Source organism: Lissotriton vulgaris, unplaced genomic scaffold, assembly GCF_964263255.1.
Source record: "Lissotriton vulgaris unplaced genomic scaffold, aLisVul1.2 SCAFFOLD_1404, whole genome shotgun sequence".
NCBI classification, from domain to species: Eukaryota; Metazoa; Chordata; class Amphibia; order Caudata; family Salamandridae; genus Lissotriton; species Lissotriton vulgaris.
In genome coordinates this window covers 414,486-431,815 of record NW_028247630.1, presented here as the reverse complement: position 1 = coordinate 431,815, position 17,330 = coordinate 414,486, and the positions used below count along the sequence as shown (strand labels likewise).

Here is a 17,330-nt window from a genome sequence, read left to right as displayed (position 1 = left end):
GTTACACAAAGGTCCTGAATTACAGCTAAGGCAGACAAGCAGGAGCCAGGCTGGAAGTTCAAATCCAGTGACACATTAATCAGCCCCTAATTCATTATTGTCAGTTGGGGCAGGGCAGGTGTTGTAACTAATTTTGCAACAATGAAAGCACTTAGCAAGTGCAAAAGATCACTAATCAGGAAGCACTAAGGAAGCAGGTGCCAGCTAAAAAAATATTCTGTGACACATTAATCAGCCCCAAATTAATTCAGGTCACTTGAGGCAGGGAAGGTGTGCTTTGCTTTGCCACAATAATGTACACTGGACAACCAGAGGGTGCTGTGATGAAACAGAGGGTGGCATGGGTAGGCCAGAGGGTGGCATGAGTAGTCAGAGAGTGGCAGTGATGAAGAAGAGTGTCCCAAACAGGCGGGACACGTAGAAACAACAAGTTTGCAAAACTTGCGACCCGACAGGTAAGTTCGCGTATGCGAAATTGTACAAACCCCTCGCGAACTGGCAGAAACCCGCGCAAACACACACAAAAAAAATCCGCAAATTCGCGAGAATTCGCAGATTTTGCGGATTGCGAGTTCGCAAATCCGCAAAATTCGCGAATGCGAGATTCGCAAAATTCGCCCATGCTTAATGTCAAATGAGAAGTAATTTGTACCCAAAACATTGCTTGCATTTTGAGCAATCATAAGGTTTTTCCCCAGAGTGACATCGCACATAAAGCATAACACTGTCTTTCAGATTCAACCTTTTATGGCATAAGGATTTTCTCTAGTGTGGAGTTTCTCATGGTGAAATAGCATTTTTTTCTGCAGCTTTTCTGGCATTCAGAGCACTCATAAGGTTTTTCATCAGTATGGAGTCGCTTATGGTTAGTGAGACTGTGCCTATCAAATAGGAATTTCTGGCATTCACAGAAATTGGTAATGTTTTTCCCCTGTGTGCGTCTGCTCATGTAGAATGAGATTGAGTTTAGAATGTATGCTTTTCTGGCATTCGGAGAACTGATTATTTTGATGGTGTGTTTTCTTATGGCGCTTGTAACCATCTCTACCTCTGAATCTTTTCTGACATTTAGAGCACTGATAATTTTTTTTCTCCAGTGTGGATTTTCACATGTTCAGTGAGATGAGATTTTTGTCTGAAACATTTTTGGCATTCGGAGCACTGATAAGGTTTTTCCTCAGTGTGGGTTCTTATATGCTGAGTGAGACAGCTTTTTACACTGAAACATATCTGGCATTCGGAGCACTGATAAGGTTTTTCCCCAGTGTGGATTCTTATATGCTCAGTGAGACTGCTTTTTTGACTGAAACATATCTGGCATTCAGAGCACTGATAAGGTTTTTCCCCAGTGTGGATTCTTATATGCTGAGTGAGACTGCTTTTTGTACTGAAACATATGTGGCATTCAGAGCACTGATAAGGTTTTTCCCCAGTGTGGATTCTTATATGCTCAGTGAGATTGCTTTTTTGACTGAAACATATCTGGCATTCAGAGCACTGATAAGGTTTTTCCCCAGTGTGGATTCTTATATGCTGAGTGAGACTGCTTTTTGTACTGAAACATATGTGGCATTCAGAGCACTGATAAGGTTTTTCCCCAGTGTGGGTTCTTATATGCACAGTGAGACTGCTTTTTTCACTGAAACATTTGTCGCATTCAATGCACCGATAACGTTTTACCCAAGAGCGGGTCCTTGTATGTTTAGTGAGTCTCATTTTGTCACTGAAACATCTCTGGCATTCAGAGCACTGATAAGGTTTTTCCCCAGTGTGGAATCTCACATGTGCAGTTAGAAGTGATTTATGTTTGAAATGTTTTAGGCATTCAGAGCACTGATAACGTTTTTCCACAGAGTGGGTTAATTCATGTCGATATAGACTCGGTTTGATACTAAACCTTTTCTAGCATTCAGAGCACTGAAAAGGTTTTTCCCCAGTGTGGATTCTCATATGCTCAGTGAGATAATATTTACGCCTGAAACTTTTTTGGCATACTTTGCACGGAGAGTGTTTTCCCCCAGTGTGGATTCTCATATGCTCAGTGAGATAAGATTTACGCCTGAAACTTTTTGTCATACTTTGCACTGAGAGAGGTTATCCCCTGTGTGCATTCTGTCAAATTCTGAGAGATAAGATTTATGGCTGTATCTTTTTGGGCACAGGTAACTTTTTTCCCTAACTTCGGTTATTTTGCCTCAATTTTAGAGTCAGGCTTGTTTAGATAATGTTCAGCACTTATCTCTAAAACAAAATGTGTGTAATCTTCTCAACACTTGAATTGAGCAAAAAATGTCGGGAAGCAGTCCTGTAACACCTGTTGACATTTTTCTAGCAGATAATAGTCTTTAGGTAATAGCCTCTCCGGCAGTAACTTAATTTGTGACTGAAGTTTTTCTCAAATCTATTTGTATAGGTTCTTAGCAATGCAGTAATAAGGTGTTAGTCTGATATTTAATGATTAAACTGATAAGTACCTTTTTGCACTGAGGTAATGGCAGTAACTGAGGGCGTTAGAACGGCACAGTACTATTGTGGATCATTAGTCGCAGAACATCAGTTCCTTCTACCCGTTCTATGTTTGGGGTAAGTTTTAGGTTTGTAGTTCTGAGGATGAGGATTTATTTACATTAGCTATAGCGCAACGGTGCTCCATTAATCCATTTTTATATTTAACAGTTTTACATATCACTCCTGCACAACAGATAATGTTGAGGCGATTTACATAGATTTACAGAACAGTACACAATAAAAAGGAAACAATCTGAGATGGTCATTAACACAATATAGTGGTGAATTTTTAAGGTTTTCGCAAGAGTGAGCAGAATGGGTCAAGGTGTTATATCCCGAGGCAGATAGTCTCAAACTTGCGTAACTGGTCAAAAACGGTTGTTGAACAAAGGTGATTTTCCAATCTTTTGGTTGTTAATGTGTCAGCTTCGGAGTCTTCTTTCAGCGTCTTTTCTTTGATGGTATCCAGAAGAAACCTTTAGTTGTAACTTTCTTTTATGTAGTGTGTGCTTCCTCTCTAGAAGCATGATGCTTTAGATGAACGTTATTCTGTCATGCTGAGGCAGTTTGTCTTTCTGATAATATTTCAGATGAGGATGCTGAAGCGGTCTTTCTACATTATTTCTGATGCTGTGTGCACAGATATGGCTTTTCTCTGGGTTAATGAAATACAAAATTTGAGACTTCAATTACAGGTATAATACTTTCCTCGCCACACTTAGATTTTTGGAAATTGTTTAAACGTAGAATGCTGGATGTCCTTCAGTTTTTCAAAATAATCCTTCTTATGGCACTGACACTCAGTTGCTTAGTGCTAAATCTTGCTTTCTTCGTCAGTAATTTCAATTACCTATAGTATTAAAATTAAATAGTTAACACATGTACATTTCCAAAAATATAATTTACAAGCCAAATCAATGCAGAATTTTGAATATGCTGAGCTGTTTTTCAGACAGAGCAGAGTGTAGAATGGTAGCATGAGAGTACTTGGATGTAGGAGTGAGGTTTTGTAGAATTTTCAACATTTTATTAAGCTCACAAAGGATACATGTACCCTATGGAGTTGCAACATAGAATCCCAAAGGCAGATATGAAAGTCATATGGACTGGCACCAAACAGATATTAAAAAAATATATACTATTAATTAATTTGTAATGCAGATTTCTGGGAAGGGAATGACTCCTCCACGGACAACAGGCGTTTTCCCCTGCCCTGAGTTACCACCTACTTGTATCTGGCTTCCTGACTTTTGAGCTCTGGCCTCTGCCTCAAGCAAATCAATTGTGTGCTGCGAGGACTATGCCTAGACCTATCCCTCAACTATGGTCCAGAGTATGAATCAAGGGCAATGAAATTAAGGCGTACTTTCATGTGTTCATTTTATTCCACCTGATTATCAGTTGCTAGGTTTTTCTGCACCTGGATTTACTGGGTGCAGAAAACCAGGACACAATCTTTTTCCAGACAGAAAAATTAGACTGAAAAGACGCACATAGGGTTAGTATGATCACTAGTCCCAAGGTGCTACTAATGACTCAAGTTGGCTAGAATGATAACAGGTCACAGGGGCCAGTACTAACAGGAGCTGGCTAGTAGGCTTACTTACAGGTCCAAGGGGCCACTACTGACTGGAGCAGGCTCAAAGAATAACAGGTGCTAAGTCGCTTGTGGTGCTGCTCGTGCGGCGGCTGCTGCAAGGCATAGAGGAGCCTTGGCCTGCCACCTGATTTATGTCAAAAATGTGTTCATTAATTTTTTTTCCACAGTCCACAGGCAACAATTACATCATCACTTGGTCCCACGCAGGGGATCAGAAAGCTTCAACAGAATTATAACAGGTGGACAAAGTGCATTGATCAATATAAACCAGCTCCTCCTCTTATTAGATGAGCCAAATGAAAGATACAGCTTCTAAGTGCCCCAGAGCTGAGACAGAGAGATAAAAAAGAAAAAAAAGAAGAAGATCATGCAACTTTGCTAAGCCAGCAGATAGGTCTAAAGAAAACTTAACAGCCTTCTGTAACGGTAATTTCTCCAGGTTGCTCCACCGGGGTGTTGTATGCAGAATAGCCAAAAAGCGTGGACAAACTCATCCTAACATGGGATAAGTAATTATGAATCTAACAAGGAACAAAGAAAAAAACCACAAAAAAAATCCACCCCCACCCATGGTGGCTGTGTGTTCATACTAACGAGAGGTTGGTCGACACTGGGAAACTGGAAGAGATGGCGGGCTCTGATGGTGGAGGGACACACCGCAGACGGACGGCCCTGGGAGAGGAAGGAGACAAGGGGGCCCCATTTAAATTCGAAATTCTTATAATTATCCCTGAAAATATCAGCCATACGTTCTAGACTAAGCAGTCTCCAAAGACGCGAGTGCCATAGGGAAATAGCTGGAGCCTCCCCTCTCTTCCAGGCGGCTGCCAGGGTGACCTTAGCTGCCTCACACGCACCACTCTTAAAGTATGGGACTCAATTTCGGGCGACGACAGGTGGACTTCTTTTCCATCCCCATTCACTCCAATCCATTTCCCTCCAGCTTTCCCCCCGGCCCAACATGAGGGACCATTTGATGCCTGGAGAAGGGGAGGCTGCTTGTCTCTAATACATTTGTTCCACAATTTTGATCCCCTTACTTTTGATCAATGTCAAAGGGACTTTGAATGGAAGAACACGGAAAGATATCAGTATATCCAATTGATACTCTGGGCCCTCACACCTCAGATACGGGAGGCTGCTCCTCGACCTCTCACAAAATTTGAGGCCTTTCTCACCAAGACTGCTAACATGAAAAGGGTGATCTCATTTATCTATAGCTTCCTCCTTAAAACAGTGCTTTCCCCACGCCCCCGGTATATGTTTAAGTGGGAAGACTTAATTCACTGTTTTATTTCCGATGAGGAATGGACGCATCTATGGTACGACATTGCACGCTTCAATCATTCCTCAGAACTCAGGGATCTGCTGCCTGATTTTACGTATACACCAATCATTGAGGAGAGCAGAGATGAGCAGAAGAGTGGAGGGAAGTGTTAAAACGGTACGGGCACACCCAGCTTGCTTGCTAATCTGCACGCAAATAAAAGCACAAGCTTGCCAACAAACTGTAAAGCAAAATTTAAAACTAGGTTAGCAAACTTCAAGCGCTGGCTCGAGCATCCTGTGGGGCTGTCAGTAGATTAGCCTTGTGTGGAGTTACAGGTCAAATGGCACGTTTAATGTCTCCATAACAGAGAGTGGGAGGAGGGTGCTGGGCAGTAGAGAGGAGAGCAGGGCCAGGGGAGAGGGAGGCTAGGAGCAGAGAGAGAGAGGAGACGGACAGCAGGGACAGAGGAGTGCTGAGAGCGGAGACAGGGAAGGCCAGGGGAAGAGACAGAGCCCAGACAGAAGGAAAGCGAGAGTCAACAAAAACAAAGGGAGACGGGGGCAGATGAGGCCTGAAAGCAGAGATCGAGAGAGACACATAGCAGATGGGACGGGTATCGGCAATGAAGAGGTGAATGAAAGATTAGTAGGAATTAAGTAAGAGCAGATAAAAGAACGGCACAAACAGGGGGGGGCAGAGGCTTACCTCATGTTCTGTTAAGACGCTGCTCGAGCAGCAAAATTGCAGCCGCAAGGGAGTGAAATGTTTGGATTCTGGGGCGTTTTGGCCGGAATGACGTTCACAAAGGGGCAGAGAGGGAAAAAATCTCGGGAACGCCCACAAATCTGCTCCGACAATGACGGGCAGATCTCTCTTCCAATGGCTAGCCTCCATTTATGGGGCTAGCCAATGGAAGAGAGAGGAGGGACAACAGCCGTACTGTTGTAACATAAGATTTCGCCTGCGCGAACGCTGCTGTGCAGCGGACGCCAGGCAAAACCTAAAAAACTACAAATGCATCAGATATAGTGAGATTGAACACTGGAAACAACCATGACCAAATATCATATTGTGAAGGTGAGGGTAAACAAATGTCTCCAACAAAACCCTTCTACCCTCTATTTAATAAGGATCTATCGGAGGTACAAGCAGTTATGAAAAATAAATGCCTAAACAATCAAGCTGATAGTATAAAAATGATAGAGAATGGGAAAATTCAGTCCTTAGAAATGCTGCAAGTGGAGGAAAGTAATAAACAGGTGGAAAGTAAGCCATCACAATTGGAAACAAATAGAGCAAAGAGTGAGAGTATCAGAGGGGATGAAACGAAAAGAGATTTGTTAAGTGGTGCAGGTAATTTTTACGCCGGAATATAAATCTAAGGGTAATAATGAAACAACTTGCAAACAACAGGACCCAACGCAAGATGGCAGGAGTATGCAAAGCATGTGCATCTACAGCACACATGCCTCAAACAGAGGATTAATGGCCCCAAATCCCTGCCGTGGAATCTGGTCATGTTGTGGCTGAATGTGCCATGTGTTGTGGCAGGCTATAGTGCTTGGTGTGATTTGGTCATTTTTGACAAGGTGGCGTGCTGAACGGTTAGGCAAATTTTGAATTTCTTTGTTTTCGGGATCGTGTGATATAGTGCGGTACCTACCGTATGATGTAAATAAATTACATTGCTAATATACCATAAGGATGTGGGGTGAGTGTTATTATGGCCGAAGCCTTGCTGATTATATGCAGAATAACAGGTCTGAGAGGTCACTACTGACTAGAGCAGGTTAGCAGCTGCACAGGCCTTGGGCATTGATCCTATTGAGGATAATATGTGACGGGCACTGGTGACTGAGTTGGCTAGCAACAACGCTGGCCTCTGTTATTCATTACATTCAGGGTAACAATGCATGTCAATATTGACTGGAACTGGTTGGCAGTAGAGTTGACCTCTGGTTTTGAATATTTGCAGGATTTAAGGAACAGGGGTCACTACTGACTGGAGTTACTTAGCAGGATAATAGGTCTCAGGGAGCCAATCTCGACTGAAGATTGTTAGTATGATCACTAGTCCCAAGGTGCTACTAATGACTCAAGTTGGCTAGAATGATAACAGGTCACAGGGGCCAGTACTAACAGGAGCTGGCTAGTAGGCTTACTTACAGGTCCAAGGGTCCACTACTGACTGGAGCAGGCTCAAAGAATAACAGGTGCAGGGGAGTCGGGTGTGAGTGTCACCTGTAACCATAGCTGGCTAGAAGCATTGACGACCTTTGGTATTAAATGCAGGATTCAAGGTCACAGGAGGCACTGCTGAATACAGCTGGATAGCAGCAGTGGTGGCCTCTAGGAAGAAGGAATTGAGAAAGCATAACTGGATATACTGGTTTCTTTAATACCGATAATTGTTTACACATCATACACATCAATGCCACAACGTGCATTTATATATTACATTACCAAATTACAATATTCTTATATAATTTGATGTGTCTGTTCGCCTTAATATGCCTGCAAAGTTATATGATTCTATTAGGGCCCAGAACCATTTTATTTAGTGATGTCCATCTGCACACTTTCCTGCATCTTGTAGTAAATTGAATATTGACAAACAGAAGTGTTATTTCCAGAAACAGTGAATTCTGCAGCTTGTCTGTGTATCTTTTATCTGCACCTCACGGACTAACCACATTCCTCTCGAGAGAAGATCCTGCCTCCAACTCATTACTGTTGTTTTAGTAACTGTTTCTATCACGTGTTCACGTTTCATTGACTTCTATTAGGAGAAAAGTGTATAAAAATGCATGGGGAGCATTAGCGTTATATACTCCAACTTGCTTTAGGGTGTAAGTCCTGAATTTTAGGAGGGTGTCTGTAACTAGTGCACTCTGTTAGGCAGCGCTCACCTGTGGTAGTAAGATGTTAACAGGCACCTTATCACCTACGCACGGTGCAGGGCTTTGAGTTACAGAGCTCCTCACGCTGTGGAGAAGATTAGTCACATTTACCCATTTTCCCATATTTGGTCCTGATGAAATACCAACAGATTGCTCCATGACTACACAAGGCATGAAAAAAGTTGACCTGAAGTTTAGACTCCAGCTTACCAGCAGGTCCATAGGTGATCGATACTTTCACACAGTGATAGGGGCCATTAGTTCCTCAATTTCTCTGCCACTGTTTTTAATCTCAACATGGACCAGGAAGATCACATGAACTATGTTGTAGCAACTGTTCGATGGTTGATCTTATATTCAGACTTCACCAATCTCACATCTAATGACACAACATCCTCTGTCCTACTATGCTCATCCGGCGTACTTAATAAAAGATCTGCGACAAAGTGCCCTCTTGTGGAGCCCGTCAGGCATTGTAGCGCCGGCCTGGTGAGGAGTATAGCCCAATGATGAAGCATGTCACCTTTAGGTGAGTGAACGCAACTTGTCTTAAAAGCACATGGGTGTCTGAGTTCAGTTACGATAATGTCTCTGGGACTAAACCTCCGGAACAGTATACTGTGATTTGATTGTGTTTTATTTTAACAAATGTACATAGAAAATATTGGTGCTTGCTTGTTTCACAAAAACAAGCATTTGCAATGCAATAGGTCTCGCATTTACACAAGTTTGATCTACTGGCATTGTAAATGACAATTGCTCTATTTTATGTTTTGATTTTTAAAACATAAATAAAAGGCATTGTCATTTCCAATGCCAATAGCTTAAACTAGCGTAAATGCGAGACCTATTGCATTGCAAATGCTTGTTCTGCTTGAACATGCCATTACGTTTTTTCCTTGTAAAATGCCATGTTTTTTGATTAGCGCTCACTGGCGCCATTGCTTTCAGGCTATTGTCGGCTTCAGAAGCTCCCGCTGGGAGCGGTGTGATTTTGTGGGGGGGCTCATACTGAAGCATTGTATGTGGTTATCTGGGAACCCCCCGGCACGTTTTCACTTTCCCGATTGCCCACTGATGATTGAGAGGGTTCCCGCTGGGAGCGCCATAATTAATATGTGTTCCCGTCCGGAGCAGAGTTTCAGGTTTTCGCCAACGGCCCGTTCGGGCTTCGCTTCACTCCTGCGGCCTCTGAGCGCCGCGCTGCTGTCATGGCCCATTTAGATCGTTTTTCTAAACGGTGTTTTTTTCTGCAGTGTAAATTCACCGCGGGTGGCCTAATAAGGCTTAATTGTGCCCCGCTGTCCTCACAACCGCGCTGTAGCTGGTAACCTTCCCCCATTGACAGAGTCTACAGACCCACTCAGACTCACGTGCCTAAGTCCATGTGGCCTAGGGGCAAGGATTTTGTCTATTATCCAAGAGGTTCAGGGTTCGATTCCAGGTTCTTCAGGTTGTGTTTTTTCACAATGACGAAATTATATTAAATTACACTTAAGATTGGTATTAATCGGATGAGTGTTTACAGTTGTTGTACTGTAATGGTTTGTGTGCACGTGCTAGCGCTATTGGTTTCATCCACCAGAGTCCACAATGCGATCTCCTGTGAGAGTGGAAATGTCACGCAGAGGATATCTGCGACATGCCTGTTGGACCTGCAATTGATTGTCATGACAAGACCTGGCTTGGCCGCACACTGAATCAAACGCTCCTTCAAGAGCTGCGATACTGCGCTGGCGTTACAGCGCTACAAAATGAGTTACGGTGCTTTGTGTATAGATTTTGGCTCAAAGATTAGATGTTTCAATGATTATCATTGCTGAATTAACACTATTCCTGTCGCTACCCTAGGGTTGTTCTGATCATTGCGCGGTCTCGCCAAAGGCTTTCCCTAGTAGCCGAGAGCGGTTATGGAGTCATAACGCTCCGGTGTGCGTAATCCACTTGAGCTTCATTTTGGCGATTTGGCCTACGCACGTCGCACGCGTCCCCTGTTTGTTTCGAGGTCACATTGCCTCGTGCTTTATATGAGCAGATGTCTCCAGCCTCCAGGCGATAACAATAGGCTGGCCCTCGGAGTGCGCACACGCTCCTTGTATTTTATGATGACTCTGGCGCCCACTGGGCTGAAATAATGACTACAGCTTTGCTGAGGAGCCGATACATTATTCATTTCTCTGTTTTAGTGTGCACAGGGTTGGCTCCCCCTCTACTCCTCCATTGCGCTGTGCTTTGCACTACTATATATTGAATACGGATATCCCTTGAAGGTGATTGGTGGGATGTATATTGGAGGATGACAACTAATTGATCGGAGCGCATGAGTCTCCCGAACTAATTATGTTGACACTCAGGTTCTCCACGTTCTTGTGAGGTCAACAGGGCCCCAGGCATGAGATTCCCTGACTCAGGGTTACAGGGCTTGATTGACGCCCGTCATTGTTCTTCTACCACAAATCCTTGAACATGATTTTGTTTTATTCTATTTTTATTTTTTATTTTATTTTATTTTGTGTTTCCCTTTCGGCGTGCGACGGGATCTAGACTAGAAAGGGATTATTCAGACTAGACAGGCTGCAAATCAATATCCTAGTCGTAGTCAGCCACGCTCGGCAATAGGCGTCGGTAGGACGCCTCTCGCGCCAGCTCCTCCCAGAGTCGCAAATCCTTCAAGGTTGGGCATCCTGACATCTGTTCCAGGTAGGCCTTTTGTGACAGATCCCTCTGGGACAGATTTGTTGCATCTATAATGGGTAGACTTTTTTGCTGGCATATATTCCCATCATATTCTGCAGTTTCTTCCATGTAGCGTTCAGGAGAGCGTCTAGTGGTCTCCTCCTTCCCTTCATTGGCGGTTGTTTTGGTGACGGTTCTGATAGTTGATGCTGGGTATGTTATCCCAAGCTCTCAGCACTCTAGGTCTCTCCGAGTAACAAGTTATTTGACTTTTCGAGTTAGCGGTGTATATATACGTAGGGATAGGTCTATCTTAACACAGTCACAGGCCTTAGCCTTCACACTTCCAGACATCGAATTATGATGTTCTGGACAAGTCAGGTTATAACCTTCATGCAATTGTGACTCTTAGATTAGGTTTCCAGGTTTATCTCAATCCTTTGCAACTCAGTTGTTGTACGACCCAAACTACAGCGCTAGAAATATGTTTCCGATGGTATCAGTGCAAGTGTTCCATCGGGTGAGTGCCAAAGTGGCGGTGCGTTGGGCACCGTCAATCAGTTTCGATCTTTCTGTTATTCAGGTTCTTTATCGTGCAGGCCTCTTGAGGCTTACTATCAGCATGCACAATATCTCGACTGCGGGAAATATCAGCGGGTATAGGCATATAGGGCACCTTCTTAGTGGACTCGTTCCAGGATTCAGGCCTTTCTGCCGAAATTATCAGATTTGGGTTACTGCGGAATACCTCCTGTAGCATACAGGACAGTAATGGACTGGTGCCTTTGGTACCTTCAGATGGCTGGGGGTGGCATCTCATCCGAGAGACAGTCAGTAATTGTAAGCCCTTTGAGTTCTACCTCACAGATCCTTTCGGGGCAGGATTGATTTGTCAGTTACAGTTGTTACAGTTGGACGTCAGTTCCATCTGAAAAGAATGTAGGTCTGCTCCCACGAAAGTCGAGGGAAAGGATTTTGTTCCCTCCGATTCGGAGTATTTCCGGCGACTGGGGTCGCAATTTTCGTGCATGGAGGTCTCCATTTTGTATTCCAATGCTCCTTGGATCGGCGGCGGCCGGCACGGTCCCTTGCCTTTCCTTTCAATTTTCCTTTTTTCTAATGCAGCGATACTCATGTAGATCGAGGCAAAGGTTTTATGATTCACCAGGGAGCTACGGCTCGTAGGTTACTTGTTGCCTTCAGTAAGCACGGATCTGGGTTTGCACATGGCAATGTGGTAAGTACAGTTTTTTCCCAAGCTGGTATGTATTCCGGCTTTGCTTTTATTTAGGATCAAGTTTCCGGTACCTACAATGCTTTCCACGTCTTTGTAACGCGCTGAGGGCGACCATTTCGTATTTCTGGGTCCTTCCACTCACGCAATATGGTTAGACAATAGAGGGTCACTTTGTTGGTATGTACACATGTGGCAGTCTTGTGAGGACTGATTTCTCTAGTTTGTGAATTATTTACCAATAATGTACAGGGAGTTCAGTAGCTTTCACCTTATAGCAGCCATTTTGGCCGTTTTTCTACGGTTCTCTCTCGGTCCAGGGCAAGTTTCTGAACTTGCGTCGGGTCCTTTTCTCGAGTTCTTTTTTGATGGGGAAAAAATCCCAGCCCGGATTAATTCTAGTGATTTTTCTTTTGATTAATAGACAAATAATAGTATGTCGACCGGACATTAAATATGGTCAAGCTGTGTTACGAGGTATTACACCTTTAGATGTTTCTACGGCGAGGCAAGCCCGCGCTTTACAGGTACAGTATCTACTCTAAGAAGTTTGCTCTAAGCAGTGTCTGGAATGCATGTGGACAGTGCCTGGTCACACGAATTCGAAGTAATGCATTTTTGGAGGTTTTCTTCCCATTCCTGAAGGATTACAACAGTGATTCTCGGATTTACTATCTGAAGTTTTCACATATAATTGGTCATATTACTGTTGATGATTATTGACATTTCATATGTGGGTCCGAGGCTATTATAGCCGATGGTTGAGGGAATTTTTGCCGGAATGGGTATTCAGAATCAATGGTGAGACGCAGTCTGTTCAAGAACCATACTTATCATTCGTGTTTTGATGATTCTCATTGTTTAACAAGTTTCAATTCTAATGATTGATTTTCTCAGAATATTTAAACAGTATTTTATGTACCGGTGGGAGATTTAAGAGTGTAGTAGTGTGGATAAGCGTTGAACTAGCATAACCTGAAGCCTCCGGTCCTGTAATAGAATCAAAAATTAGCTAGCATTCGCGCCAAGAATTTTCAATTCTATTAAGGACACGGAGGCGAGGATTATCCCACCCGGTTTATTACAGTATTGTAATAATTACCCACCCGCATGTACTTGATACTCTGTATCAGCAGAAGTTACAGGTTTTCCTGTCTCATTCCTTTCAGCTTCGACTAACGAAGAAGGAGCAGGTGTTCTTCTGGCTTACAAGACGTAAACTTTCCAGCTTGAAGAGGGTTCTTCCAGCTTCGAGTAAAAAAGGAAGGAGCAGGTGTTCTTCTGGCTTAAAAGACATAATATTTCCAGTTTGAAGATGGTTCTTCCATGTTGAAAGATGTTTATTGGGACTCATATTCTGTGGATTGGACTGGATTTATTAATGTGTGGACTATATAAGTTCGAGCAAAGAAAGAGGAGGAGACACAGGGTACAGCAGCTCTTACTGGGCTATACAGGATGTGATGTATGTACAAGCATCATGGGAAATGTAGTTTTATTTGCATACAAAACGTTTTTCATTGGCTGCTGTGAGTAGCAAATATAAGAAAGAGAAGCATAATCCTCGCCTCCGTGTCCTTCATAGAATTGCAAATTCTTGGCACGAATGCTAGCTAATTTTTAATCCTTTATCCTTGACCTTTATGCTTTGTTGGGTGGAAACAAAATGCAGATGGCAGTTGAACAGACCAATGAATTAAGAGGGCTGATTCAAAGTGCGTTCGTGCGTGTGGGCGTGTTTATTATATGAGGCTCCCGAAACAGTCTCGTGGACTGACGCCAGGAATACATCTTGGCAAGGCCTGCATGCAGGGGGTATTGGTAGCTGCAAGCGGGGGTGGGTGAGAGGGGGTGTTTTGCCTCTGGACTATGAATGTATGAGTCATAGTAGGTGCAGTGTGGCGCCGCCTGTCCAGGGGCCACTTAACAGTTAACACATTTAAAATGCGTCCGTGCATAACCCTTGCCATGGATACTTCATGTACAGGCAGAAGCACGTGAAATGCGGCGTGATTTGTTGGCCTATGAAAAGGAAGGAGGGCTCACTGTCGGCAGCCCCTTCAGAGCTGTTTTCCATCTGCCTCAGAATAATTATTTCATTAGTAAGTCCGAGTTGTCCGCATTTGGGGTGCAACGGAGCCTGTTGCAACCCAAATACTGACAACTCTAGGCAGTTAGACACGTATTGTTCAGCATTTGCGCTGTAAAAATGGTTAAGTCTTCTGAATTAAGGTAGTATATGGAGGGAGAGTGGGAGAGAGAAAGAAAGACAAGCATTTGCAAAGCAATAGGTCTCGCATTAGGAAAGTGTGACCTATTGGTATTGTAAATGCCACCTTTTTTAATATGTGTTGGCTTTGAAAATATATAAATTAATAGCATTGTTATTCACAAAGCAAATAGCTTACACTTTCCTAATGCGAGTCCTATGCTATGGCAATGCTTATTGGTAGCACGCAAGAACAGTGCTGTTGTAGTGCCAAGCGATGATGTGGTTTGGCTGAGTGATGTGGGGGTGTATTAGAGTGATGTGGGGGTGTATTAGAGTGATGTGGTGGTGTCCCAGAGTGATGTGGTGGTGTCCCAGAGTGATGTGGTGGTGTCCCAGAGTGATGTGGTGGTGTCCCTGAGTGATGTGGTGGTGTCCCTGAGTGATGTGGTGGTGTCCCCGAGTGATGAAGTGGTGTTCCTGAGTGATGTGGTGGTGTCACCGAGTGATGTGGTGGTGTCACCGAGTGATGTGGTGGTGTCCCTGAGTGATGTGGTGGTGTCCTTGAGTGATGTGGTGGTGTCCTTGAGTGATGTGGTGATGTCCCTAAGTGATGTGGTTGTGTCCCTGAGTGACGTGGTGGTGTCCCTGAGTGATGTGGTGGTGCCCCTGAGTGATGTGGTGGTGCCCCTGAGTGATGTGGTAGTGCCCCTGAGTGATGTGGTGGTGCCCCTGAGTGATGTGGTGGTGCTCCGGAGTGATGTGGTGGTGCCCCGGAGTGATGTGGTGGTGCCCCTAAGTGATGTGGGGGTGCTCCTGAGTGATGTGGTGGTGTCCCCGAGTGATGTGGTGGTGTCCCCGAGTGATGTGGTGGTGTCCATGAGTGATGTGGTGGTGTCCCTGAGTGATGTGGTGGTGTCCCTGAGTGATGTGGCGGTGCCCCTGAGTGATGTGGTGGTGTTCCTGAGTGATGTGGTGGTGTTCCTGAGTGATGTGGTGGTGCCTCTGAGTGGTGCCCCTGAGTGATTGAGTGGTGCCCCTGAGTGATGTGGTGGTGCCCCTGAGTGATGTGGTGGTGTCCTTGAGTGATGTGGTGGTGTTCCCGAGTGATGTGGTGGTGTCTCTGAGTGATGTGGTGGTGTTCCTGAGTGATGTGGTGGTGTTCCCGAGTGATGTGGTGGTGTCCCTGAGTGATGTGGTGGTGTTCCTGAGTGATGTGGTGGTGTCCCTGAGTGATGTGGTGGTGTCCCCGAGTGATGTGGTGGTGTCCCCGAGTGATGGGGTGGTGTTCCCGAGTGATGTGGTGGTGTCCCTGAGTGATGTGGTGGTGTTCCTGAGTGATGTGGTGGTGTTCCTGAGTGATGTGGTGGTGTTCCTGAGTGATGTGGTGGTGTTCCTGAGTGATGTGGTGGTGCCTCTGAGTGGTGCCCCTGAGTGATTGAGTGGTGCCCTTGAGTTATGTGGTGGTGCCCCTGAGTGATGTGGGGGTGTCCTTGAGTGATGTGGTGGTGTTCCCAAGTGATGTGGTGGTGTCTCTGAGTGATGTGGTGGTGTTCCTGAGTGATGTGGTGGTGTTCCCGAGTGATGTGGTGGTGTCCCTGAGTGATGTGGTGGTGTTCCTGAGTGATGTGGTGGTGTCCCTGAGTGATGTGGTGGTGTCCCCGAGTGATGTGGTGGTGTTCCCGAGTGATGGGGTGGTGTTCCCGAGTGATGTGGTGGTGTCCCCGAGTGATGTGGTGGTGTCCCCGAGTGATGTGGTGGTATCCCCGAGTGATGTGGTGGTGTCCCTGAGTGATGTGGTTACAGTGGGTTGCCTCTGGTTTCAAGGAATTGAGTTTATCGGATAAAGAAGGAAACGGGACCCAGCAAAGGTTTTGACTAAAAGGCGTATGGGCTGCCAGAAGAGAAGAATAACATTCGAATACTATGGAATGTTTACATCTGCCTGGAGTTTCCCCTTTAAGTCAAAGAAATTCCCAGCGGGGCAGCGTTTTCCATGAACTCGGCTGTATATCATGTTTCTAAGAAGCGTGAAAGATAAACTCTTTTTTTTTTAAAGAAAAAAAGGGGAGTGCCTTGCATGTTTTGGTATGAATGAGCCTGGTCTGTAGAAGTGGCAAATAAGAGAGTAGCGAACTCACTGACCCCTTGGTAGTACACTCTGATTGGATCCAGTTGGGGCCTCTCATAGGTGCTCACAGTACAGGGTGCAAAAAAAATAAAAATACTGCTACATTCAGCTGCGTAGGGTTAAAGTTACCAGATGGCTCAATGCTGCCAAAAACGTGCCTCTTCAATCCTGGGCCTTTAATTTACCCATGATTGTTTCCAGGTTTGTTAGTTTCAGTGTATGAACTAACGCGCAGCTGCACCATGACTGCCAGGATTCATTAGGCTATTAAGGAGCTTGGTAGGAGCGCTACTTAACTCCTTGGACGCTCATGACGAGCTGAGCTCATCGTGAGCCACGGCACTCCGGTGCTCATGACGAGCTGAGCTCGTCATGGCCTGTGGAACGCTCAGGTGCGGGGAGAATTCCCCCGCTGTGCTGAGCGTTCCACGGGAGGCAATACACCTGTGATGAGCTGAGCTCGTCATGAGCACAAGAGCGCCGTAGCTCATGACGAGCTCAGCTCGTCATGAGCATGGGGGCGCTGTGCGCGCCCCCCTCTCCCCCAGCGCAGCGGGGGATTAACCCCCACAGCGAAGGGGTTAAAAATGCACAAAAATAAATAAATACACCAAGGCTGCAAGTGATTGGTGGCAGATCATTTTGTTGACTTTGAAAATATATAAATTAATAGCATTGTTATTCACAAAGCAAATAGCTTACACTTTCCTAATGCGAGTCCTATGCTATGGCAATGCTTATTGGTAGCACGCAAGAACAGTGCTGTTGTAGTGCCAAGCGATGATGTGGTTTGGCTGAGTGA

General features: G+C 44.8%; 1 protein-coding gene and 1 long non-coding RNA gene across 3 annotated transcripts in view; both read right to left on the bottom strand.

Moving 5' to 3' along the window:
* Positions 1 to 237: 237 nt before the first annotated feature.
* Positions 238 to 1,746, bottom strand: LOC147665096 (uncharacterized). Its single transcript, XM_086949767.1, has one exon. It carries the CDS (start codon positions 1,714 to 1,716, stop codon positions 1,069 to 1,071), a length of 648 nt encoding a protein of 215 aa, XP_086805893.1. The 5' UTR covers positions 1,717 to 1,746; the 3' UTR covers positions 238 to 1,068.
* Positions 1,747 to 1,756: 10 nt separating this feature from the next.
* Positions 1,757 to 17,330, bottom strand: part of LOC147665095 (uncharacterized) — a 47,403-nt gene continuing 31,829 nt past the window's right edge. Inside the window, exon 4 of one of the 2 annotated variants that reach the window (XR_015305046.1) lies at positions 1,757 to 3,358. This is a non-coding gene — a long non-coding RNA (uncharacterized LOC147665095). Of the gene's footprint in view, positions 3,359 to 7,551; positions 7,728 to 17,330 lie in introns of those variants that run through there. The other variant, XR_015305047.1, reaches the window with a different exon arrangement.